The sequence below is a fragment of the Prunus mume genome, linkage group LG5, assembly GCF_029339155.1.
Source record: "Prunus mume cultivar Tortuosa linkage group LG5, ASM2933915v1, whole genome shotgun sequence".
NCBI lineage: Eukaryota > Viridiplantae > Streptophyta > Magnoliopsida > Rosales > Rosaceae > Prunus > Prunus mume.
In genome coordinates this window covers 3,753,066-3,779,458 of record NC_142702.1, presented here as the reverse complement: position 1 = coordinate 3,779,458, position 26,393 = coordinate 3,753,066, and the positions used below count along the sequence as shown (strand labels likewise).

The 26,393-nt window shown below is 37.7% G+C and overlaps 4 protein-coding genes across 11 annotated transcripts; 2 read left to right on the top strand and 2 right to left on the bottom strand.

The window, feature by feature from the left end:
* Window positions 1–778: 778 nt before the first annotated feature.
* Window positions 779–7,895, top strand: LOC148916665 (putative disease resistance RPP13-like protein 1). Of its 8 annotated transcripts, none has more exons than XM_089051632.1 (5): window positions 779–1,127; window positions 1,269–5,617; window positions 6,351–6,521; window positions 7,059–7,153; window positions 7,242–7,895. In XM_089051632.1, the coding sequence occupies exon 2, from the start codon at window positions 1,310–1,312 to the stop codon at window positions 5,528–5,530; it is 4,221 nt and encodes a 1,406-aa protein (XP_088907758.1). In that variant the 5' UTR covers window positions 779–1,127; window positions 1,269–1,309; the 3' UTR covers window positions 5,531–5,617; window positions 6,351–6,521; window positions 7,059–7,153; window positions 7,242–7,895. The 8 variants fall into 8 exon arrangements, with proteins under 8 accessions (XP_088907758.1, XP_088907755.1, XP_088907753.1 ...); XM_089051629.1 differs by having other exon boundaries at window positions 7,027–7,153; XM_089051627.1 differs by having other exon boundaries at window positions 6,845–7,153.
* A 208-nt stretch (window positions 7,896–8,103) lies between these two features.
* On the bottom strand, window positions 8,104–13,021 carry LOC103330662 (protein RETICULATA-RELATED 4, chloroplastic-like). Its single transcript, XM_008233265.3, has 8 exons — window positions 12,187–13,021; window positions 11,882–11,950; window positions 10,695–10,826; window positions 10,554–10,607; window positions 10,421–10,465; window positions 9,393–9,532; window positions 8,368–8,493; window positions 8,104–8,279 (listed from the first exon to the last, which is right to left on the bottom strand). Exons 1-8 carry the CDS (start codon window positions 12,745–12,747, stop codon window positions 8,231–8,233), a joined length of 1,176 nt encoding a protein of 391 aa, XP_008231487.1. The 5' UTR covers window positions 12,748–13,021; the 3' UTR covers window positions 8,104–8,230.
* A 2,728-nt stretch (window positions 13,022–15,749) lies between these two features.
* On the top strand, window positions 15,750–20,119 carry LOC103330661 (large ribosomal subunit protein uL1c). The gene is made up of 7 exons (XM_008233264.3): window positions 15,750–16,162; window positions 16,768–16,947; window positions 17,047–17,101; window positions 18,328–18,455; window positions 19,268–19,351; window positions 19,476–19,601; window positions 19,697–20,119. The coding sequence occupies exons 1-7, from the start codon at window positions 15,803–15,805 to the stop codon at window positions 19,829–19,831; spliced, it is 1,068 nt and encodes a 355-aa protein (XP_008231486.1). The 5' UTR covers window positions 15,750–15,802; the 3' UTR covers window positions 19,832–20,119.
* A 1,909-nt stretch (window positions 20,120–22,028) lies between these two features.
* On the bottom strand, window positions 22,029–26,058 carry LOC148916664 (structural maintenance of chromosomes protein 5-like). The gene is made up of 10 exons (XM_089051452.1): window positions 25,985–26,058; window positions 25,268–25,384; window positions 25,103–25,180; window positions 24,182–24,281; window positions 24,022–24,076; window positions 23,443–23,491; window positions 23,274–23,361; window positions 23,104–23,176; window positions 22,523–22,626; window positions 22,029–22,423 (listed from the first exon to the last, which is right to left on the bottom strand). Exons 2-10 carry the CDS (start codon window positions 25,382–25,384, stop codon window positions 22,362–22,364), a joined length of 726 nt encoding a protein of 241 aa, XP_088907578.1. The 5' UTR covers window positions 25,985–26,058; the 3' UTR covers window positions 22,029–22,361.
* Window positions 26,059–26,393: the final 335 nt, after the last annotated feature.

The window sequence follows — 26,393 nt, the reverse complement described above, 5'->3', positions numbered from 1 at the left end:
AAGAGGGGGTTCATTATTCAACAATAAATTTTATTGGTGAATTCATAACGTAGTGGGTGGAGAAAAGCGAGTGTGAATGTGTTGAAAAAAGACCGTTTCATTATCAAATAGAGTGAGAAAGCAGCAGCTGGAGTGGGCCATTAGGCTAACACTAGACTTGATTGAAAACTCAGTTATCAGTTTTCTGCTTTTCTTTCTTTCTATTTTTAATGTAGGCAACTTCCTATTTCTTCATAAAATATTGCTCCTAAATCTCCAAATTGATCATAAATATCTAACCTTTTTTTTTTTTTTTTTTTTGGACAAAGCAATAAATTAACCTAAATATTGCTCCTCCATACGTGCTTTGGAGGAGACTTGGTGGACTAAAATGATATTAATTATTAGGAAATTCATGCACTTGGCTCTTTGGGCCCCTTTGAATTTCCATGAGATCAGAGTGAGGGAATGGGACCAACCTCATCACAATTTAATCATAATATGTGGCTGGACAAAAGCAAGTGTATGTGAGTGAGTTTAAAAAAAGACCATGTCAGGATCAAACATGCCATCAGACAGACAGAAGGACGCAGCATGAGCTGGAGCTGGGCCATTAGAATAGACTAGACACACTATTCAAAACTCAATTATCAGCTTCTACTTTTCCTTTTGACCGAAAAAGAAAGAAAAAAAAGAAGCTTTCTACTTTTTCTGTGACGTGCTGGTGGCAGCAGTTAAAGGAATCCAAAAATCAAACACAGGAATTTCTGTATCTTTGGTGTCGGCAGGATAAAAAGTCTTGGGGAATTTGCATTGCGTTTTCCATATATATCAGACGACGAGTACTATTTTCTTCTCTTTTGTGTTTTGTACCAGAGTCTTTGTTTTAGAGTCTTTTCCATTGACCCAAAAGAAAGAAAAAAACAAAACAAAAGAGATATCTTCTCGTCATGACATCTGATACTCAAAATTCTCAAACCCATAATTAGTTTCATCCATCTTCATATTTATTATGTCTTGGTTCTGGCTCTCTTGATTTCTTTGGTTCTAAAATTGTGTATTGCCTTTGAATTTTCCTTCTTATTCATTGCGACACCTTCGGTATTTGGTAATTCGCTGTTGATATATATCATATACTTAAACTGCAGGTACTTCTGATTTATTCTGTTTGTACCGCAGACTTTGTTTCTTTTAGTTTCTTGTATTTGTTTGATTTGCTCAGACTTCCTGTTTTCTTCATCTATTTGGACATCTCCTTACGTTTTCTTTGATTGCTTGTTTCTGCTCAGAACTCTTTCAGTGCTTCTTCTCCCTGCTAATTCAAGAAACTATGGGAGAGGCTTATCTTGTGGCATTCCTTCAAGTGCTGGTCGACAAGATGGCGCGTCGTGAGGTGTTCAAGTACTTTGGACTCATAAAGGGCGTCGACCAAAAGCTGCAGAAATGGACTGCCACCTTGTCTGCAATTGGAGCGGTTCTGAATGAGGCTGAGGAGAGGCAACTAATCACGGAGAACAAGCCGCTGAAGTTTTGGCTGGATGATCTCAGGGACTTGGCTTATGACGTGGAAGACGTATTGGACAAATATGCTACTAAAATGCTCAAACGGGAGATAGAGCAGGGACATTATGCCGGCACCGCAAGAAGGGTCTGGAACTCAGTCCCTAATGGTGTTTTCAACTACAAAATGAACTCAGAAATACAGAAGATTACTGAGCGTTTACAAGAGATATCTCAGCGAAAGGACCAGCTTAGTTTGAATATCATTACTGGGACGACGTCGTCCACTAAGGCACGTCAAAATTTACCTCCCAGTTCCAGTCAACCAGATGGACCTGTGATTGGAAGGGACGAAGACAAAAAGCGGGTCGTGGAATTTCTGTCGAAACAAGAGCGTGGTGCTGTCAATTTCGATGTAGTTGCCATTGTTGGTATGGCTGGAGTCGGAAAGACAACACTTGCTGCACAAGTGTTCAATGAAATTGATGCAACCGAGCAATTTAAACCAACTGCTTGGGTATGCGTGTCTGATGACTTCAACCTAGAAAGAGTGACAAAGCAAATTCTCGAATCAGTCACATCCCAGCTCTATCCTACAGAAGATTTCAGTAAGGTTCAACAGTCTCTGCATAAGGAATTATCTGGGAAGAAGTTTTTAATTGTTTTGGATGATGTTTGGGACACATGTAGCTATGGTCTATGGATGAAACTGCAGTCCCCCTTTCGCGATGGAGCAGCAGGAAGCAAGATAATTGTGACAACGCGTGACGCAGAAGTTTCGAAAATGATGGGAGCTGGCACTCTAGTTCATAATTTGGAGCCTATGTCAAATGACGTTTGTTTTGAAGTATTTGAGCAGCATGCATTCAGGAATGCTAACAGAGATATACCACCAAATTTCGAGTCACTCAAGGAGAAAATTGTTGCAAGATGCAGGGGATTGCCTTTGGCTGCTAGGACTCTTGGCGGCCTTTTGCTTCGTAAAGAGATGAATGAATGGGAGGAAATATTGAACAACAAATTATGGAGTCTATCAAATGAGCGTGACATACTTCCGGTATTAAGATTAAGCTATCACTATCTTCCTTCACATTTGAAAAGATGCTTTGCCTATTGTTCGATACTTCCAAATGACTATGAATTTAGTGAGCAGCAATTGATTCTTCTGTGGATGGCAGAGGGTTTGATTCAACCACAACCAGAACATAATAAGCAAATGGAAGATTTAGGAACTGACTATTTTCAGGAGCTCTTATCGAGGTCATTATTTCAGAAATCAAGCAATAAAGACAATTCAAAATATGTAATGCATGACCTCGTTGTTGGTTTGGCACAGTGGGCAGCAGGAGATATTTGTTTTAGACTGGAGGATAAGCAGAATAGCGATCATGTACAACTTGGATGTTTTACGAAGGCCCGCCATGCCTCCTACATTTCTGGTCGCTATGATGGGGTTAAAAGATTTGAGGCATTTTCTGAAGTGAAACATTTGCGAACCTTCCTACCACTTTCAGGTGATTATCCTTGGAATTATCTAAGTCGTAAGGTTACTTTTGATTTATTGCCAAAATTGCAATACTTGCGGGTGCTTTCTCTCAATGGCTATAAAGTAACTGAGCTGCCAAATTCAATTGGTAATTTGAAGTATCTCCGGTATCTTGATCTTTCTCACACAGAGATAACATGTTTGCCTGAATCAACAACCACTCTTTACAACTTACAGACGCTGATATTGGAAGATTGTCGTCATTTGAAGGCACTGCCTAGAAACATGAGGAATCTAGTGAATCTGCGTCATCTCAACAATTCAGGTGTATATTCCCTAAAAGCAATGCCTCCACAACTAGGTCGGTTGACGAATCTACAATCTTTGCCTAATTTTGTGGTGGGTAAATGTAGTGATGAATCAGGGATAAGAGAGATAGGATCCCTATCCCATCTCCGAGGGACATTATCGCTCTCAAGGTTGGAGAATGTGATCGATGCTGAGGATGCACGGAAGGCCGACTTAAAATTCAAGAAGAGAGTAGATGAATTGGTGCTAAAATGGTCGAGTGGCACACAAGAAACGCAATTAGGCGTGCTTGACAGATTAGAACCTCATAGAATGGTCAAATTTCTCAGCATCAGCGGTTATGCTGGACTAAAGTTTTCAGCATGGATTGGAGACCGTTTATTCTCTACTATGGTTAAGGTAAGCTTAAACAAGTGTGAGAAGTGCAAAATCTTGCCACCACTTGGACAGTTGCCTTCACTCAAAAGGCTTTATATTACAGGAATGACTGCAGTGGAAAGTGTTGGTCCTGAGTTTTATGGAGAGAGTAGCTTGCCTTTTCCAGTACTGGAGGATCTCCAGTTGTCAAATATGCCCAACTGGAAGAAATGGCTTCCTTTCGCACAAGATCAGGTTTTCCCTTGCTTGAAATTGCTTTCAATCAGAAATTGTCCTCAATTGGAGGGTAAGGTGCCAGAGAACCTTGATTCTTTAGCAAGACTTACAATTATTAAATGCGAGGAATTGGTGATTTCAATTTCCAATTATAAACAAATTGGTGGATTAGACATCGACGGTTGCAAAGCGGTGGTGAAGACAAGTGGCGTTGAGTTTGAGTTATTAAAGTCCTTGAGACTTTCAAATATTTCAGAGGTGAGGTTCCAAACAGGGGAATTCACCAAAGGATTAAGGAAGGTTGCGAATTTGACGATTGGCGGATGTGAGGAGCTGACATCGTCACTGAAGAATGAGGATAGAGTATTGCAACACTTGATTTCTCTTGATGGTTTGGTTATTTCAGGCAACTCTTCCCTCCTTCAAAAGCTGGGAAAAGAAGCAGAGGAGTTGATGCAATTGCAAATATTGACTTGCAAGCTTAAATATCTACAATTAAACAAGTGCGCAAGTCTTTCAAAGGTACCAGAAGGGTTGCATCACCTAACGGCTCTTCAAGACCTTAAAATAGTTGGATGCTCAAGTCTGGTTTCTTTTCCAGATGTTGGTCTGCCTCCTTCCCTTGAAGTCATAACGATTGAGGAGTGTGATTCGTTGCTGTATTTCGCAAAATACCATATTCCCCCAAATCTAAGAAGAATACAGATAGTGCAGTGTAAAAGTTTGAAATCATTAGTAGAGAAAGAGGAGGATAGTTCTTCGTCTTCCTCTTCTTCTCATATTTCCCTTGAGCACTTGCAAATATGGGGATGTGAATCTCTAACGTCGTTATCATTGAGAGCCCAGTTGTTTCCCAGGGCGCTTAAAACCCTTGACATATGGGGTTGTAAAGAGCTGCAGTTACTAACGTCCGATGGGTTAGCCCACGACAACACTAATTATTGTCTTGAACGTATTAGCATCAGTAAGTGCCCAAATCTGAAATCCTTACCGGAGGGCCTATGCCACCTCACCAATCTTCAAACTTTAGAGATTTATCGTTGTGGGAGTCTGGTTTCCATCCCGAGCCTGAGTGGTGAGGGTTTGCCTTCGCCAACAACAACAACCGCCTCCAGCCTAAGACAAATCCACATCTTGAATTGCAACAAATTGGAGATGTTACCGGACATGCGCAATCTCAACTGTCTTCAGGAATTGTATATTGATTACGGTGAAGGTTTAAAGTTCACTTCCTTTCCCCCCAACCTAACATCACTTAAAATCAGCGGAATCAAGAATTGTAAGCCGATGTGGGAGTTGTTGCCCACACTCACCTCTCTTACAGAATTGTCCATCAGTGGTGAAGACCCAAGTGTGGTGTCATTTCCACCCGACAGTTACAGGGAGATGGAGATGGAGATGCTGCTCCCCAATTCTCTCACTAATCTTTCAATTAGTGATTTCCCAAATATGAAGAAACTGAGCAGCAAGGGCTTTCAATCCCTCACCTCTCTTCGATTTCTTCGACTCTACAATTGTCCAAAGCTGGCATATATTCCAGAGCATGGGTTGCCTATTTCACTGAGGCAACTTGAAATCATTCGTTGTCCTCTGCTAAAAGACAAATGCCAGCCTGGAAGTAAAGGACGATACCTGCCCAAAATATCCCACATCCCCGCATAGATATAAGGGATTAGAAGACGGTTTGAAGATGATGAGAACCCACACCGACACATGGACATGGTCAACTCCGACTCTCACTCTCCCCAGGTACTTCAAATTTCAAACATTATCAACACTTTCCCTGTACTCTTTATGGTGAGACTCCTTTTCTGGCATATTATTGCGAGTAGTTTATAATTTTTTAATGTCGAGAGATCCCTGAAAAGAAAAGCAAATTGTTGACCAATATAGTTTTGTCAAAATTACAGCACTTGCCAAATAAGGAGACCAATCATATTGAATTAAAAAATAACTACAGTATTTATGATTCTCTAAATTATGGAGTATAATTGGAGTCCAAATTTTATAGATGCTCCTAAAATAACTTTTGTGTGTTTTTAGCTAAATTTTAACTGAAAAAATAAGAAGCATGATTATAGATGCTCTTATATTATAGTTAATATATAGCATATGGATAATATAATTGTACAAAAAAAAAGAAAAAAAAAAAGAAACAACATTGTTATAGCTCAGATTAAAATATATATATATATATATCTGAGAGTTAAATAATCATAATGTTAATTATAGGGTTCATTTGGACAGGAATTTGGAAAGACAGAAGTGTTGAGGCTGGAATTAATATATAACATGAAGAAGAGGAAGGTCACCCCATCAAGCATAATTTATATAAAATATCTAAATCACCAGCGCCAATTAGTGGTTTCATTTATAAAATAAAAAAAAGAGAGTAATTTACTGATTTGCTGGTTCTGGTTCTTGCTTTATGCTATTGTACACTCTTGACTTCTTCAATCACTATATTCTTCATTTTCACTAGAATAAATACAGGGAGTGCATTTAAGCCAGTCCACACATGATGTCTGGTCCAGTGTGAGAGGGTTAAAGAAGGGACTGCCTCTCTTGCTTCCGGAGCAGCAGGGTGAAGAGCTGTGAAAGGACTGGATAGCAACAAGGTCATTTCATATCGTGCTAACATCAACTGAAGATGGTAAATCACTATCTTTCTGTTGCAAGTTTCAGATGTTTAATATTTTGCCATTTGGTTTGCCTTGTAATATTTTGCCATTTCTCTACTGAGAAAACTTTTACCCATATTTTTCTTTCTTTTTTTTGCTTGGCTACAATGTTTATGTTTTTCATAATTCTCTGCCTTTTATTCAAGTTAGTAGGTTTACTTAATCTTAACTGAAGATTTGAACCCTGACCCCTTTACAATCTTTAGAGGACTTGTAGAGCTAGCTGTTTTTTCGGTTGGGACGACTTCAATTTTTGGACATCCAGTAACCAAGTGTTCTTTGTTCTTTTAAACAGAAATATCGACTGAACCTGCCAGACACTTGTGACAAATTCTTGATAGTTGCGCTGACATATTATATGTGCAACTAAGCCTCATCTTTATTTTGATGATTTACCAAATTATCTTTTGAATCATGCTGAAAAATACAAGTGAGGTTGCCGTGTTTTGTTTAAAGAATGCGCTTCTGCATTGGCAGGAACGCTTTCAATATTTGGATGCTATATACAGATTACAGAAGCGGATGTTGTGTTGTGCCAGAATAGTCTTCAAACTCCCATCCTTTCAAGCTTCTCAAGAAACCACTGCAGGGGAATAGTAAACTCGTATGGCTCATGCTCTTTTTCTCTCTAGATGTTTTGCTTGCTCCTTGATTCGAGTGTGACGCCTACAATGATATTGTCCTCTTTGCAGAAAGAGTTGAAACCATCCTTTGCTACTTTCAGCAGCAATGGGAGTTAAATAGGCCCAAACTCAAAATTTCAACAGCAGAATCCTCTTTCTTTGCAGCAGTAGGTGACAGTGCTGCAAAAAGGACTCAAAGAAAGATATTTATGAGAGTTTCGTCAGTTCTTTGGACAACCATTTGCTTTAAATATTCTGCCTATCAAAGCAAGAAGGATTGTTTTATTGGGTCATGTCAATTCAGTAGGCATTTGTAAACATGAGAAGGAATAGCAAACAATGAGACAGGTTTTTTTTTTATACAAATTTTACAGACGATAGTCTGCGGGGAGGAGAATTTGAACTTTGGTGCAATGAGGCAAGCTCACTGCCCTGGCCTAACCCGCCTCGCCAGCAAGCAATGAGATATTACATATTCATATACACAATTCTTTTTCCGTCCTCAATCAAATAAGATATGCACCCTTGTTTAGGCACTGAATTGTTGTTGACCAATTTGGTTGTGCTGACATCTTCATTGTTTGTTGTTTTCTTTGTTTCTTTTGGCTCATTAGGAATATGTTGAGCTGAGTTGACATGTTTATGCTTGTCCTTACCATTTTTATGAGTGACATTCACCAGTAAACAGTTCATCAATAAGAGATTCTATATATGATGGATGAATCTACGGCCATTTGGATTACAAATGGGGATAATATGACATTCTAAGAGTTCAATTATCTGTCTAGACTATTATAATCTATATATGCCAATATTTAAACAAAAATGAAATAAAGAAAACAAATGGGTTAATTGGCAAAGACCATGCTTGGTCTAATTGTCCACCCCACCACGATGGAAGCATATATAGGTGATATCTCGTGGTTGCTAGTTTATTTTCTAAATGCCCATCTCTTGCATTTTTATCGAAAGGTTACCACACTGTAATTCCATAAACAAAATCAATATCCACACAAAAATAAAATTACTTACAACAATCATGTAATCTATCCTATGCTCTAATCTCGTATCTTTTGAATTCCAACCCACCGTGCATAATCAACCCACCTGTTCCACAATATAAAGAATCATGAGAATTGAAGAGGAAAACACAACCAACTTACATAATGAGATTCAAGGAGAACTCAGATCTTACATCAAGGACCCCAAGAATGTGTTGCCTGTTCGAACAGCAAAGCAAATTGCACTCAGTATAATCTTGTGTTGGTGTAGCAAGGGTTCTAGAATTCGTTGTTCGATTACTCCAGCGAGAACTTGGTACCTTTAAAACAAAAGGTATATCATTATACATGTTTCCAATAGTAACAAAAATAAATTATTATCATTTCTGACTAGCCTCAACTATTTATGAGCAATGATTAAATAGTAGTGTCATTGCCAAATGAAATAATAAGTCAATGAAATAATCAGGATATCTCTTAGCCCTTCTCTTAAAGATGGGATGCATGTTTCTTTAATCCCCACTATCCAACCAACATCAATTATCTTGCCTAAAAAGGAATTTCCGTATGGTAGACAATTGATATATAGAATAGATATATAGAATTTTCTAAAGGCCAACATATATCATAGCATTGGCTTTTTTTTTTTCCCTCAATCAAAAAACACAGAATTATGTACATAAAGCTAAATAATGGTAAACAAAAGATTTCCTTCTTCAAGGTGTCTTCTGCAGATCCTTACTCTGCTGCAGCACATCTTGTATCTATTGTTGGAATAATGGTAAGCATGTGTCCTTTCACATAAATAACTGTTCTATTTTGAGAGGTTAAAGAGTTTCTTTTTAAGACATGTTTATGGTGGCACTTGTCTTTCCACAGGAATAACTGGTGTATGAATTTTATAAAGGGTTTCTTCTGTCAACATGTTCTTGGAGACTATATATGGATTCATATAGTTAGAAGAGCTTGTTTCTCTTTTCCCCATGTGCTCTTAGGATAAAAAGCTTCTCGATAACTAGAAAGGCCCGGTACCATCCAGAAATTCCACAAATGGTTTTTTTGGATAGATACTGTTCTCCGTGGATATGATAGTTACTCTTTAAAATACCAAGTTTCTTCAGTCAGTCTTGAAAAGTTTGTTAATGGTCTATGCTGACAGTTCATGAAGGTTAGAGTAAATAATAAATAGATTACTTAAATCTGCAGAAAACCTGTGTACCTTAGATTGCTAGAAACTGCCATATAAACTCCATAGGCTACACTAGTTGATAATATGGGAACATCCTCTGCTTCACCAGCAAAAGATTTATCGATAGCTTTTCGTGCATTAATCAATGCATTTGTTACACCCGTACCAACCTAAAAGAAATTGAAAAGTTGTAAACAGTCATATGACACCAAACGGCTACTAGCCTACTGAAACTGTCAACCATATAACAAACTGGGAACCACATAACATCATGACACCTGTATAGCCATTACATGAGTGGGAAGCAGATTTCATATGTGCATTCTGCAATGAAAAACTTATAACACAAGACAAAAACAATCTAGTAATGTACCAATACTCCCATTTCTTTCACTAAATACATATAATATTTTAGACAGTAATTGAAAATGAAATATACTTTGGCAATAAAGCACACTAGAGCCTCATAATTCATTTATAAGACTGGTTGGAGAAGCTTGTGCCTTTGTATATTATTTGGAGAAAAAAATCTACATCTCTGTTATTGTTGAACGTTGATACAAAATTCAAATCAATGGTACACTATCATTAAATTAGAAACAGTCGAGGATTATAACGCTCAGTAAAGAATCATTTTGATAGACATATACTACATAAGTATCCTATATTTCAATACAATTTGCTAGTAGAGTTAGTTTATGTGGCTGAGCAAAAGTTGATATAGTCTTTCCTGCATAGCATGATGCTTCAGGGCTTTAAATACAATATTCTCATCAATTAATTTTTTTTAATTTTTATGGCTAAGTAAAAGGAAAATCTAGCCTTGCTTATGATGCATGTTGTATAAGTGTTCCAATACAACATGCAGAAGATACTTTAGGGTTAGTATTGGAGACCCAATAATATGACCAGAATATAACAAACCCAGGCCTGTACAGAATTGTTCATCAATGTTGTAATGATTGATGCAACGTTAAATTAATGCGTACATGCTCTATAATATAATGAGTTTAAATAGGTATGGAAAGTATTTGGTTATTGCTGAAAATTTCACTCACCAGAGATGCACCAGTCCCGACTGCAAATAGTTTAGCTCCATTTCTCTGAATAAAAGATCAAAATACTTTAAACTCAATGCACGTACCACTATGAGACATGAACATGACTGCTAAACTGTTAGATAGCACATACCACTATTGCACCTATTCTCTGTAAGAGTGAGTAAGATGTTCCAGCCAAAGCTACCTGCAGACAGGAGTGATGACTCGCTTGTTATAGTCATATGACAAAGTGGCAACTTAAAAGGCCAAAAATAATGAAGCAAGCACTAACCTGAAAAGCATTATCAGGACACCCATAGAAGAACTTAGCAAGACGCCCCGCACTGACAGTAAGAGGAGGTCGAAGTGAAACAGTAGGAGCAGGAAGCCAAACAAGCATAAAATCGGCTATAATGGCCATCACCTGAGATTTAAAAAAATATATTAACAGTAAGGCTGCGAAAAGGTGCAACAAATAGAAACCAGAAACCCAACAGATAAAAAAGGCAGAAATAGATAGCATGAAATGGTAAACGAAACACATCAGCTATCATCAAAATTGAGGAAAACTTCCAGTTGTTACAAAGTTGAAGAAGTGCTGCAGATCTTTTGCACTCCAAGTTTAACACAAAGTTTAACATATATGAAAGCTTATGACTAGAAAAGGAACTTTCCTTTGAGATTAATAAGCCTTCTGAAAGTATGGGGAAGTAATCAAATGAGTAAACAAATTTAAATGATGTACATTGCACCAGGTCCTACTAGTAAAATGCAATTAAATGATAAGTAATCCCCGCAATTTATAACTCTACTTCAGAAACACAGTTGATATTGTCATTGCAACCCCATTAACAAATTCTAAGTAAGTCCAATTTCCAATTGAAGCAAACAATTCAAACCAGTCAATTAACTAAAGTTCCCACAAAGCAGGCTCAGTTTTAGAGCACAGATAGCAGAAATGCCAACCAAAAATAAATAAAAGGATCATACGAATATAAAAAGACACCTAGAATCAAGTTGCAAGGATGCAAGGAAAGAAAAACACAAGAGTGGAAACTGAGGATCCTACAATCAAGCAACTCCTATTCAAAGGAAAATGACCGAAGACACGAATACCATTTAGTGATTCTGTAATTGGAAGCGCACAAATTGCACAAAGGTTGCTACCAAGAGTTGGCATTGAGCTCAATGTTCCCAAAGATAGTTTTCTGCATCCATTCCAATTCACAACCCAAAACTCAACTGAAAGGCAGATTTTCCGAGTTGAACTTATTTATTTTTAATATTTATATCATATGACATATCCCAGATTCCGACAGTGTTTCTTACTTTTACACTGTCGCTCAGCCCAATTATACAAACATCACTTGTAAAAGCTATTCATCTATGAAGCTAATGAAAATTACTTAGTTTGGAGGCAATAATTTTCCGTTCTGCAGCACAACAAAATCAAAGATCTTATTTATATGAGAGGCGTACCACATCCGCAAAAACAAAATCCAGCTCTTTGGTAAAATTTTCGCGGCGCCGCTCCAACTCTGCAGCAGTCTGAAAAACGAGCAACATGGAAAGAGCTCAGCTTACACCTACCTATACATAGCAGATACTCTGATTTGTATTCAATATTCAAAAGTTAAAAGATATCCAATGCATAACAGAGCCACCATTTCCATTGAGGCGCCAAATAAGAATTGTAGATGCCAAAGTATGGATCAACGGTCAAGATTTCACCTTTTCTATAACTTTATCAGATTAGAAGTTAGCAAATTAGAAGAAGCACAGACCTTGGTGAATATTCCAACACCACACTCTATAGCAACCTTAGTCAAGAACAAGTCATCCGCAAGCAACCGCTCCTTAAACCCATCAAACCCAAGCAGCCACCTGAACACCGCTGACTTCTCCAGCTCAAAGAACCTTCTCACAATAGACCCCGGCACACGGCCCGCCTCTATTGCCGCCACCAAGTCCTTGGGCAGGCTCTCCGACGACCGCCCCGCCTCCGCTATCGCCGCCACGGCCTCCACCTTGTTCCGCTCCCGGTCCTCACCGCCGTCATCACCGCCACCGTTGTCCTGATTGTTATTGTTGTTACCTCCGCCGCCTACCCCGCCGCCAGGAGGGGGGTCACCGCCGTATGCGGCGGATGAGCTGGCGATGAAGGAGAAGCGGGTGAGGCGGGGGGTGGTGAATGAGACGGAGGGAGTTGTGGTGACTTTACTGCGGGAAATGAGAGTGAGAGAGAGGCTTTTTGGGGATATAGAGAAATGCTGAGGGTTGTTTGGTGAAGAGAGAAAGAGAGTTTGGGTAGTGGAGAAGTTGGAGAAGCTGGTGACTGCTGCCATTGTTGGTTCTTGCTTGCTTGCTTTCAGTTCCTCCCTCTCTCTTTCTTTCAAGAAGCAGAGAGGGAATGTTGAAGTTAGAAGAGAAGGGGCAAGTGTGAATTTAATTCAGAGAATTGGGTTGGTGTGATTTTGGTTGGGGGTGGAAGAATGGAGTAGATGATCGATCACACGAGCCTTAACAGACTCTTCCTGCGTCTTCCTGTCCTCACATATGGTCTCTCTCTCTCTCTCTCTCCCCAACTGGTCTTGGTCTTCTTCGTGTTTTATTTATTTATTTTTATTTATTTTGGTTTTGATGAATGTTCTGAAGACTTTTTTTGTGGACCAAAATGAAATTATAATTTAATCTTTGCTCAAAAGAGAATCACACATTGGAGTTGCTGTCATCCCATTATTTATTGTGTAAACTGGGTCAAATTAGTAAGTCCATGTGAAAAATTCTCTTTTGAGTAAATCCTGTTAGCATTTCTCTTGAAAGTTTATGGCACTTATTCTTTAAAGAAGAAAATAAGAATAAGTATCAAATTTGGAATTTTAAAATTTCAAGTTCAATGTGTTTTCAATTAAACATTTGTTGCAATGTAGCAGCCTCAGCTAACTCTCTCAAGAATTCTCTTATAATTAGTTCAATGTTTTTAGGCTTTCACTAAAACAGCACCAATTAAATGAGGTATGTGCACCGATGCATGACCTTTTTTTAAAAGGTTTTTTTTTTTTTTTCCCAAGAATTGGCTATAGGCGCCAAGTTGCCACATTAGTGTATTGAGGTGGCATTTTGCTGCTTCTTCTTTCTTTTTTTTCCTTATTTTTTGGCAATTGATGCATCATGACAATTAATTGGCTAAACTTTAGCCTAAAACATATAATTTTGGAATCCACTAAGAAGACATGAGGAAACCTCAAAGTTTATTTGATAAATTGAAATAACAAAACATACCCTAACCACATGTAAAGTATGCTTAAATACTTATGGAAACCTTATAAATAACAAAACTCCCAACAAGGGTCACTACACAAATCCTCTATTCAGCAGACTGATAGAAGAACCTACCAATCGGAAGGGGATAATTTGCCCCTCATTGATCGGTAGCACGAATCAACCAAGACACGAGTGGTTGTCCCCCAACTACTCAGCAGTCTACATGCCGACGATATACGCAGAGAGACATGCCTCCAACAATCGAATGAGGTTGCCATGTCGACTTCAGAACATGTGTCACCACAATAGTGATTGACAAGAGCTTCATATCGAAGAAATGTGCAAACATACCCTTTTACTTATAAATAAATAAAAATAGAGCACTATTTCAAAGACATGAGGTAACCAATTTTTACCCTAGTCATTACTCACCTACAATTGTCTCAAATACCAAATTTAAGATGATTTAAGCATCAGAGTGCCTTCAGCATGTATCACACCAATACCAATGTCTAACTGATCTTCCCTTTTAGCATATAACACTTTGATTGTTGTTGATGCGTAAAAATCGCTCAACTAATCAGAGTGAGTCGAACTGAGTTAACTCTTCCTTAAGGACATATTAGGTTTTGAGGCTGCACTTTTGTATATTTTTGCCCCTTCTTGGAGTGGTCATTGTTGGTTGCTCTTCTTGAAAGAAAAACATGAAAAGATCACTGAAGAAGTGGTGGTGGGTCCACCAACCACCCTCTGATGCCTAAGTCAGTCTTTTCCCACAACGAAGGTTATATATCCAAAAGTACTGTAATCAAGTATGGAGGAGACTCATGTTACCATTTTTTAGGCGGAAAGTGCTCCTTTTTATATAGGGAAGTTGGACCTTTCTATTGTCCTTTTTCGATGTGGGATTAAAGAGTCGCCGATGTCATGGCATCTTCTAAGTGTGCGATAAGTGGTGGTTTGATGTGTGTCTCTCTCTTTTGGGAAAGCAAGCGTTAGTGGAAGATTTGGTGTGCTTTTCTAAGCGCTTCAATTCCTATATGCAGGCCTCGAAGGGGAGGCGTTAGGGTTTTATGTGATGGGTTTTTGGCCGCGTAGGCCTTAACTGGGTTTGTTCGGCCTCTATTACCCTTCTTAGACCTCCTTAGACATGGGTACGGTAAATGTTGGTTTTGGATTTCATTATCTACTCAAGTAATTTGGGCCTTTATTTCTTGCACTCTTTTTGGCAGGCCCTATGGATATTTGGTATCAACAACTACTGAAGAATCCCTGAGGCACGATATTCGAAGATCAATTCCTTTAGAAGTTGTATCCAATTTTGGACATCAACAATTTAGCACCTTTTATGGGAATCGTTGCTTGACTTCCCACTCCTTTGCTAACCATACTGGACTCCTCGCTCATTAGGCAGTTTCGCCTCCTTGACACCTTACCTCTTAGAATCTCGATGTCGAGTGATGCTAGCCTCGACACACAACTTGCCACGCCTCATCCTGAATCCTCCATGAGGAAGAGGACTAATGAGTTCGACTTACAAGCTCAACTCGACCAATTGCGCGTGGACATGACCAAGGTCCAAGAGCACAACAATCAGTTGCACGGCCAGAATACTGATTTGAAAGAAGACTACCGCTAGTTGACCACGAAACGGGTAGAAGCCCAACGACAGTTAGCCAAGCACGCGTAGGCTACCGAGTAGCGCTTGTGCAAGTAGCACACTACACACATTATTATTCACATTACCATTCTGTTAATGAGAAATTAAAAACATGAGATAGATAGGCCAAAAACAAACTAATAAGAACAAAATCTATGCAAGGCAAGAACACAAGTAATTCAACCCCAAAAATTAGAAGGCAAATGTTTATATATTTATTTTTGGCTAAGTCCATATCCGCAAAATTAGAAAAAATTCGAAATCTTTGGTCAATAAGAAAAGAAAACCAATTTTGTTAAATTACTTTTTGAAAAAAATAATGGAACAATTTTATTCATGTTTTAATTCATTATTGCGGATGGGAACTACGGTCTACCATCAAACAGTAGACAATAAAGCCACCTCTTATCTCGAACTAATATGGATAGATAGCAATTTTCCAAAGGCTTCATTTGCAGAGACAGAGAGCTCCAACAATGGCTACTAGTACCACACCCTCATCCCTCATGCTAACGTACGCCTCCTCCTCTGTGCACCCACAAGACTTCACTCCCTCGCTCGTCTCCTTCAAGCCCAAGCCGCTCTTTAAAACTTTTTGTCTCTGCCCACTGGTTTTGAGGCCTAGAGAGAGAAGACCAAGCAAGTGGGTCAATTTGAGTTTGTTAAAGGAAGCCAAGTCTGAGCCTTACCCTGTCGCAGCGACTGCTTTGACTGCTGAGGCAGAGGTGGCTGAGGATGTGGCTGACGATGAAGAAGTAAAAGGCGATAGTTCTGTTACCGTTGCTGTTCCAAAGCCCAAGAAAGGGAAGGCTGCATTGCTTTTAAAGAGGGACAGAGTAAGTATTTTCGTCATTATCTTCTGCCAGCTTGGTTTTCCCAATTTTTTGGGGCGAAATTTGTTTTCTTTTTTGGTTATCTTGTTTGTGTGTCTTCATTAAGGCTCCAGGATTTAAATTTCGGAAGTTATTGCATTTTTATCGAAGCAAAGTATGCCCAGTGATTCTTGTATTGTTCTTTTACCTTTAATTTTGTTGTTGTTGAAGAATATCGATTCATTTAGAAATGGGATTAATGGGTTTTTTCTTTCTTATCACTTCAAAAATTGTGTCAGAAAAACCCTTCGTTGAATTCTGTAAGGAAGTATAGTCACTAACTTTTTGTAACTTATGCTTCTTCAGATTCTAGAAGGATTGATTGAGTAAAGTAAGGTCACGTTATTGTCTTGAAAAAGACACTGGTTCTACAAATATAATACATACATTCTTCAAGTTTGATGGTTTTTCTGTTGTTCGTATAATTCTAAAGATTGAAGAAACCCCTAAAGTTATTTTTTGTAATTTGGTTTTAGTTGATTTATATTCGTGCAATGTCCTGTTTTTACATTCTTCCAAGATGTCAGTACTGATTCAAACGCTCAATTGTCTTCTGTTCAAAATGTCAGACAAGGTCCAAAAGATTCTTGGAAATTCAGAAATTGAGGGAAACCAAAAAAGAGTATGAGCTGCAGCCAGCAATAGCTTTACTGAAAGAAATGACCAATACAAAATTTGTAGAAACTGCTGAAGCTCATTTCCGCCTCAATATTGACCCAAAATATAATGACCAACAGCTAAGGGCAACTGTGAGTTTTTTTATCTTGTTAGTTAGAAATATGTTTAGGCTTATCAACTGCTTAGCAGTACATTATTTTCTTTCATGTGTTATGGAATTCTTGTCCTAGGTAAACCTGCCCAAGGGAACTGGACAGACTGTTAAAGTGGCTGTTCTTACTCAAGGTAGTTACTCTCTCAATTTCTCTTTGTACTATTGTCCTTAATGGATAAAAAGTAAATATATCTGTCATTTAGTATGAGCTAAGGAGATGTGGTTTAACTTACTGAGGATACAAGTTGGAAATTTCAACCTAGAGAATGAAAAGTAGAGGAGCATAACTGTGCAAACAATTTCCGCATTAGCATGGATTAGCTAGATCTATTATTCTTGAAACTGCTATCTTATTCTCTATAGGTAAATTGTTCTGTCAATTAATCCTACAAGGCAAGAACAAGTAACACCTTTACTGAGTGGGGTTTTATTTTCATTATGCTTTTACCTTGGTTGAAAAGAACAGAAGAAATGCTTGCTTGGCTGAATCTAGGCATCTCTAAATGGTTTTCATCTTCTGTGAAGGGGACTTTGTGCAAATGAATTAGTTGGAGGGGGTATAGTATTCCCATTTCTTCAATGATCTGGTCTTGAAATGATTAATGAGACTTTTTCTGCCACTAATCTTGGTGAATTTCCTATACCTGTCGGTTTCTAACTAGTGTATCACACTCTTCGAAATTCAAATTGGATTGGAGCATTTTTTTTCTTTAAGTCAATTTATCGTATTCTTTTTTTTTTTTTTATCTCTGATGGCATGGCAATCTCTTAGTCATTTGGTCCAAAAGAGGTTAAAATTTACTCTTAGGAATTGTAAGATTTTTCTCACCTCTTTTAAGAAAAAAATGGAAGTAGTTACTGAGGATGTTGGAGATGTTGCACTTTCTTGCTTTAGCTTATAATTGGCTCCAGTTCTGTTGCTTGTTAATTTTTCACGTTGGCTTGTTTGTATTTAATTTTATATAAATACAGATATATGGTTTCTGTAGATTTAATCCTGTATGAAAAATATGTGTTATATCTACAAAATTGCACCTTAGGTGTTTCATTATTAGCTGGCATAGATTAACCTCAATAGACATGTGCTGTAGTTTTTGAATGATACTAAGATTATGTACGCCTTATACTTTATCTAAAAGTCTCAAATGTTTGGGTTCTCATATTTTTCCTTTCATATTGTTCAAAAATATTCTTCTTCCTTAAGCTTTTTTGCTCCCCCTCAAGCTCATTTTATATCACAAGCATCCATGTGTGCAGGTGCACTCGGGGCTCCTGTGAGTTGCAATAATTTTAAAATGAAAGGTTTTTGGTTTTCATAGTATTTCTTGTCACAGGTTATCTTCTTTAATATCTACAGGTGAAAGGTTTGATGAAGCAAAAAATGCTGGAGCAGATTTGGTTGGTGGAGATGATTTGATACAACAGATAAAAGAAGGATTCATGGAATTTGACAAGTTAATTGCTTCACCAGATATGATGCCCAAGGTGTTGCCTTCATTATTTTGTCTAATCAATATATTTATATATATATATATATATATATATATAACAATGTCTATTTGACAATGAAGTATGGTAATCATTTTGATTTTTATAACATACAGTAGGCATCTGGACGTCGAGTAAAAGCTAAAATACTATGGTCTTTTTTTGATTTTTGGTCAACAAAGTTAGGGTTTATGATTGAAATGATAAGGACTAGTTTTGCAGCAGAAAAAGAAACTAGTCAGTTGAAATCTAAATCCTGATGTGCATGATAAAATGCTGACGAATATTGTTTGGTTGTATTCAGTATCCATGTTTATTTTTGTGCAAAATCTTGTGATGTCCCCCGCCATCCCACCCCCACCCCTACAATGCCTTGTACATTTGTAGCATACAATGCTCTCACTTGTTGCTTATGCATTTGAGGACAATAATACAATGCCTGTCATAATGTTAATTTGTATTGATGTAGTAAAGTTCATGTTATTCATAAGTGAAATTAAGAATAAAAAATTGGCATCAAAATACGTCTCATAATTAGACACCCGTGCCACAAAACTAAATAATTAAAAGTAAGAAAGGAAAAGCAATATGTGCTGCCTAAGGAAAAGCAATATGTGCTGCCTGCTTTTCCTTGTGACTTGTTCTTGTGGAGTGAAAAAGGTGACTTCCGTTAGACTAGCTGGTGTCTTCAGCGTTCTTAACTTTCACAATTTTTTACTTTCTATTTTGTATATGCTGTATCTGTGCTTGATAATGGCTGGAAATTATGATATTCGGTTACATTTTATCGTCTTTGATGTTTGTCAAAGGTCGCTAGCCTAGGAAAGATTCTAGGACCACGAGGGCTCATGCCAAATCCGAAAGCTGGTACTGTCACTCCTAATATACCTCAGGTATGATTTGGATTTCAATGTTTTAGTTTTCTTTCTGCACTTGTGGGATATTCTTTCTAGCCCTGAACATTTAACTGGTTCCTAGCTACTGTATAAAATGACCTTATCATATTCTCTGTTTCAGGCCATAGCAGAATTCAAGCAGGGGAAAGTTGAATACAGAGCAGATAAAACTGGTATAGTTCATTTACGTTTTGGAAAAGCTGACTTTCCTGAAGAAGACCTTCTCATAAACTTGCTTGCCGCAGTGGTATATTCTTCTCCTTAATTTCCCAATATCCATTGCTGTTGGAATTGCAATCCACTTACTATGAAATTTAATTTTACTTATGCTTTACCTGACAGAAATCGGTAGAAACAAATAAGCCACCAGGTGCGAAAGGTGTTTACTGGAAAAGTGCACATATTTGCTCATCAATGGGTCCTTCGATTCGGTTAAATATAAGGGAGATGCTTGATTTCAAGCTTCCAACAAATTGAAGAATACTAACACCTGTACATGCTGTCTTTAAATTGTTCATTCAGCCTCTTAGGTGCCACTGTCAAAACTTTGCGAATGTAGTTAGTAAAGATGGTAGGAGAGTAAGGGGATGAAGTGTGAGAGAGAGAGGGTGACCTTGATGTTGTATCTTGGTTGAGACTGTCCCCCATAAAGAGAGCATATTACAGTCTCATCTACCCTGAGTGAGAGTGAGAAAGGCCATGTATTAATTTTGTGATCAATATTATCAACTCTTCACTTTCGATTTTTTATTTATTTTTTGTCAATGAGGGAGATTTTACTGTCGTGTATGCTCAGTTCTTGGGCTGCGGAAATTCTCCATGGTTGGAAGAAAGGGGGTATTCTCCAATTTGCCCATGGTTGGAAGAAAGGGGGTATTCTCCAATTTGCCCGCTACGCAGTGCTGTTTTCCCCTTATATTAATTGAGTTTTTCGCAGTAATGATCCCTCAACTATATCGGTATTTGCATTTGGGTCATTGAACTCAATTATTAGTTGCAGATGTTACTCAACTAGGTGTTTTGTTGCACCATTAGTCCTTCCGTCAAACTCTGTTAAATTTTCTGTAAAAAATGAGGGTAAATTCGGAAATTCATCCACAACCCTCCCCTTCCTCCACAATCCTCCATTGTCGCAACAGTCACGATGGAGCTCACTACCACAACACAACCCACACCCACCATTTCTCTGCCCACTACGTACCCTTCAACACCAACCCTTCCTCTGCTTTGTCGCCACCGACTCAGAGTCCTACTCCCCCGATGAGATCATCTATCGATCCAACTCCGGCGGCCTCCTCGACGTCTAGCAAGACATGGCTGCCCTCAAGAACTACGATGGCAAAAATTGGGGCGACCTCTTCGACTCCTGCGTCGGCAAGACCACTTGGCCCTAAGGCTCCGTGCGGAGCAAGGAGTAGGTCTTACCGAGATCGACAATGACGATATTGTCTCCGCCTTCGAAGGTAACTCCAAAGAAAATCCAAGGCAACCAGCAAGCAAACTGGCTCCAACCCAACAAAGAACACAGAGCAAAGCAACCAAAGATCTAGCTTTTTTATCCAAGCAGACATAAAACAAGGCATAGATCATAGTGAAAACAAACCCAAAATTCAACAGAAAACCATGATTGAGCCTAGCTGGGAAAGTGTACAGAGAAGGTGTGAAGTACAAAAGAACCAGAGAGGTGAAAAATATCGGGTTGCGGCAATGGAGGATTGTGGAGGAAAATGAGGGTTGTGGGTGAATTTTCAAATTTACCCTCATTTTTAATGGAAAAAGTCACAAACTTGACGGAAGGATTAATGGTGCAACAAAACACCTAGTTGAGTGACCTCTGCAACTAATAATTGAGTTCAGTGACCCAAATGCAAATACGGGTATAGTTGAGGGACCATTGCTGCAAAATACCCTATATTAATTTGTTGAAAAAGGAGATTAGTTTGGGCATGTTAAGCACATTGACGGATTAAAGAATTTAAAAGGTTTGTGCACTTTTGAATTAAAGAATCTAATTCAAGGGGAAGGGGTTTGTTTTGTAGACAGTAATGCATTCAAGGTCGTAGGTTTGATTTCCCACTCTATAAATATCGCTTTTATTAAAAAAAAAAATAGGGGAAAAAATATTTTAATTCAGGGACTAGTGCTCCAATTTACTCTATTGTTTAACGTGTACATCACCCCCTTTAATAGTGGATCAAGATTCAAGTGCAACTATGGTCCTTGTACGTTTAATTTTTGCAAATTGCAATAAATAATTATATTATATCATAGTAGAAGAAGATTAGTAAACAAGGTAATTTTCTGTTAACCAAGATTAGTGTTTCTCTTCCTCAAGCTGTAGGCCCTCCTTTGTGACCAAACTGTTCTGTTAACCAAGGGTAAAACTGTTCGGATTTCTACCTGTTTTTAACAGCCACCAGTTCTACCTTGATTAATTCATAAATAAAATGGTCCTTAACGTTTACGATTCTCAAAAAATAGAAATTTTAAATGAGTATTTTTTACACCAACTGCCTTGATTTTAGTGAGTTAATTTTCAGACATTAACTTGAATTTCAACACAGGATTATTCTCTTCCAAATCACAGCTCGGCCTCTTCAAACAATACCAGTGTGATAGAAACGGGGAAAGGTTGTTACTCCAACGGATAACCATGCAAGTTATGTAGAAGTAATGAAATGGAAACATCATGAGGCTTGAAATATCAAACGTTTATTTATGTTACACAAACAAGATACTGGATATTCATTGACCATCGATAGAAGCATAAACGAACCATCACGCCTCCAAAATATAATGCTTTTTGGTTTTGCTTATGCCTAAATCTAATCCTTACTGCACAAATACAAGGCACTCCCTATGAACAGCCATAGAGCCTCCTCCGAGCAACCACGATAAGGCATTTGTGAAAATCATCTGTACAAAAGGGTAGAAACAATTTACACAGGGTTGATCATTTTCGAAAAAATTCCTGATTGCTCCCCATTTCAAAAGGTAATTGTTATTTTCAGCATTGGCTTTTTCCTACTAAGCCTATGACATTTCCCCAGCAATCACCCTGGCTCCAGACTGAATTAACAAAAATGAAAGAATTTTTGGTGAGTAGTTGATAAGTTTCAACATATTAATAGACAATACTGACTGTTAACTCTCGAGTGATGTTTTCACCTTTTGCTGGCTGCTTGATCCAGGGGCCATTCATTATGTTCAAAATGCTGCATGCTTCACTGTAATCCAGATCTGGTAGCAACTTTGGGGTAAGCAAGAAGCATCTGAACAACATGGCACAGAAACCAAAACTTAAGTCACTTTTTACAATTGGGAAGTCAGGCATACGAGAAGCAGAATGCGCTTTGTCAACTCCAACTTATACGGAGTCATATATTCTCAATTGCGTCATTGCTTACACAATCTTGCAATTCTTTTGCTCACATTAGAAGAAGAAACTGTGTTGTTAACCTAAATTATGTACCATGTAAATGATTAGGTTATCCCTCAGCATTCTGGTGCAAACAGCAACACCATTTAAGGAGCAGGTAAATGTGATGTACACACTGAGAGACAGACTACAACAGAGCGCTATTACATACGAAAGGTTGGTGATTATAGCACCCAATACTTGTACAAGAAGTTTCATTCTTGTTCCCATTTTGTTATTTTGCACCTTCTAAAACAGATCAAAATAGAGAGAACGCAGGCACCAAAAAAATAGACAGATAACTATGGCAAATTATGCATAGTGCTCTTACTGTGGTGTATTTGGTTGGGATGCTGCTCTTACTAATTGCTGGAACATCTTTCTCTCATTTATAGGATCCATCCCTGAGAAAATATTAAACGCCGCAATGATTTTTTCTGAGATAGATGGAACTTGATGTGAGGAAAGAAAAAGCAAAAAGCAATCTGTTGTGCAACCAACCTTGATTTATCTCATCAACCACCCTAAATGGGCAATTTGTAAGGTCTTGAAGAGAAACAAGATAAAGTATAGTTGAAACTGAACGCTCCTACAAAATGGGAAGTTTGAGGCACAATAAGGTAAAACTGTTGTATTTGAATCAAGAACTCAAGAATAGTTAGTGTAATACCCCTCCAGATTGATGGTGGGCACTGAGAACTTGTAGCTGCCCTGCTTGTCTGATGACCATAAAGTCAAAACAAATTTGTGTGCAGTAGATACGTATTAACCAGAATTTCACATAACAAATCAAAAGCTGTGAATTCATAGCATCATAGTGGAATAGCAGAAAGTTAAAATCCAGCTATTATTTCCTATGGTAGAATTTCATTTAAGCAGGATATCTATACTATATGTATAAAATGAACTGGATTGGAAAAGAAAAGCAGGCAGTTAGTGGCACTTAAATACCTCTAACAAGCTAGTTGGTGCCCAAAGGTTAAGTTTTTATATATCCTTCAAACACTATCTAAACTATCCACTTTCCAAATTCTTACAAAAAAGTTTCAGAATTAGTTTCTTTTTCTCGAAAAAGTAATTCATAACTGAACTGATGCTAAGTTTTGGACACCCACATCAAACTTCACAAATTTTTCAAAAGGGGGGTTTCACTTCTCTATATTTAAGTAAATAAAAAAAATAACTCTCATAAATTAAACTTCCAAATTTAAATGTCTAGTAGCACCATGAGAGAATATCAGCAGGTCACCTGAATTTTACTTTTATAAGTATCCCAAATTGATCGAAGTCCATTTCATGCTCATCTGAGAAGAAACATTAAATAAAAGGGGGACATGAAACAAATAATAAAAGACATTTTCTTCCACAAAAAAAGAAGACATTTTCTAGAAATTGTAATACTGAGGTACCCAATGAAACTTCCCCTGCAACAGCCATTTCTTGGAAGTTCCAACTGAAAGTCTCATTTATCTGAGCAACAAGGTTTCTTAATGTTGGAAGCCAAGTTTCCTACAAATAATTTAAAATTAGGAAACTAAAAAAAAATATCCACATTAGAAATATACTGATGAAAGTGGGCAAATATGCACAGAAACATTCAACATGAAACAGAGAAAAAGGAGGAGAGGGAGGGGGGGGGGCGGGCGGGGTGGGTTGTTTGTGGGGGAAGAATACAAAAGTACTTTGACACTGATGTTTAGATTAAAAACCCTTCATTACCACTGTTGATCTAAAAAGTTATTCAACTTGACCATCTTGGTAATACAAGTGAGGACTGGAAATGTGAAAATTTGCTCAATGCCTTTGGAATTTGTTGTTTGTTGCAACTAATAAATTGTGGCAGCACAAAAGAACCGCAATTTCAATGGAGGATGTAAACTGCATACAAGCTAACGTTACTCTGAGGACAGATTGTTATGGTATGTAGAATAAGAACGCAAATGCGATACGCACTTAGCCATAAACATGAACAGTAGGTGTCGTGTTAAATAAACGTTATGGACTGCTTCTTGAGAAGTTTAAATGTGAAAGAATATTTCAATTACTTTTTATATGATTAGCGTCCATCATATTTCCTTTTAGAAGTGGCAATAAGGGATGTTTACAAGGATATTCTGGATTGGATCAATTGACTAGAGATTATAATTCATTAAGGAGCAGTACATTGTGGTGACTCTGGGTAGAGTGGTTACAGTGTGAGATCAAATGGCCAAAATTTATTGTCAGGTGTTCATCTAGGAGACCAACAGAAACTTCACAAAACACTCATTAAGGTAACACCCAAGCTTCACTAACCTCTGATTTGACCCAAAAAAAAAGGCTCCACTCACCTTAAGATTATCTACTTCAGCTATACATCCCCTAAGCTCTGCTTTATCTGCTTCCAACTTTTTTGCCTTATCTTCTATCTGCAATATAATTGCAATTTCCGGTGAGGAAGTAAAGAAGAAACAAGAAAAGAAAAGGAAAAACTAGCAAAGATGGCAGAAAATTACCTGGCGCTGGCGGTCTTCATATTCTTTCAGTATATTGTGATTTAGGAAAAGAATAGAATTAGCTTGAGAAATATTTTCCTGTATAGCAGCCTCCAGTTCTTCAATTGTAGTGGGCATCTAGACATAAAAATATAAGATATTATGTCACATTACTCATATGATTAGAAGCAATAAATAGTTAAATTTGAATAACATAATAAGCCTGGAAAGAGGGGAAAGACAAGACAAAAGACAGAAGACAGAAGATAAGATGTTTTATATGGGTTGCCCATTAGGTCCATGCTCATATGCAAGGAACATAAATACTATAAGCATAATATGAAGTGCAATCACTGAGGCCTCTGTCCAAATTCCACTTGGCTCCGTGTTTTGATACTTGCTTTCATACAACTTTTACAGATCCAAATAATGGCTTCCTACTCCATATGTAATTTCACAATAAACATATATACACAGATGTATATGTTGTCATTCTGATATATTTCAATATCCTGAAGAATGACCTACTGGAAATTCTAAGCATTGGATGCCACAAAACAGGTAATGACTGAGCACCTGACATAAAAGTTTGGGGGTTTTTTAGTAACAAAAACTTTGAACCCCACGGAAGTTTTTGCAATTGATTTTTTATTTATTTTTTGGTTACATCAATTAACTCATATATTACGCATTCAAACAGAGTTATCTTTCATGTCTAGTTAACTCATTATATAAAACCTCAACAAATGCCTTCTCTAGTTCTGGAGTGATCCTGGCAATTAATTCTGCATTCTTCTTGGCAACTTCAAGTTGCTGTCAAATCCTCTACTGCCTTCTTACCTGGACAAGAAGCAAAATGGTAATAAGCATTTCCTAAATTATGTTTTTTTGTCATTCATACAGTAAATTACTTTACAACACAATAACAAAAGTAAAACCAAAGTTATGCACAGATCAAACAGTTTAAACCAAGTTCTAGTGATGGACGAGTCTCAAAGAAAAATAAGCTACTCACACTCCTCCAAGATGCAAGGCTGCTTGAAGAGCAACTTTGTCATGCTGCTTGATATTGATCCATTTCTTTAATCTAACAAATGAAACTAAGCACATATCAAGTAATTAGCCTGAAAATATATGTATAATGCAA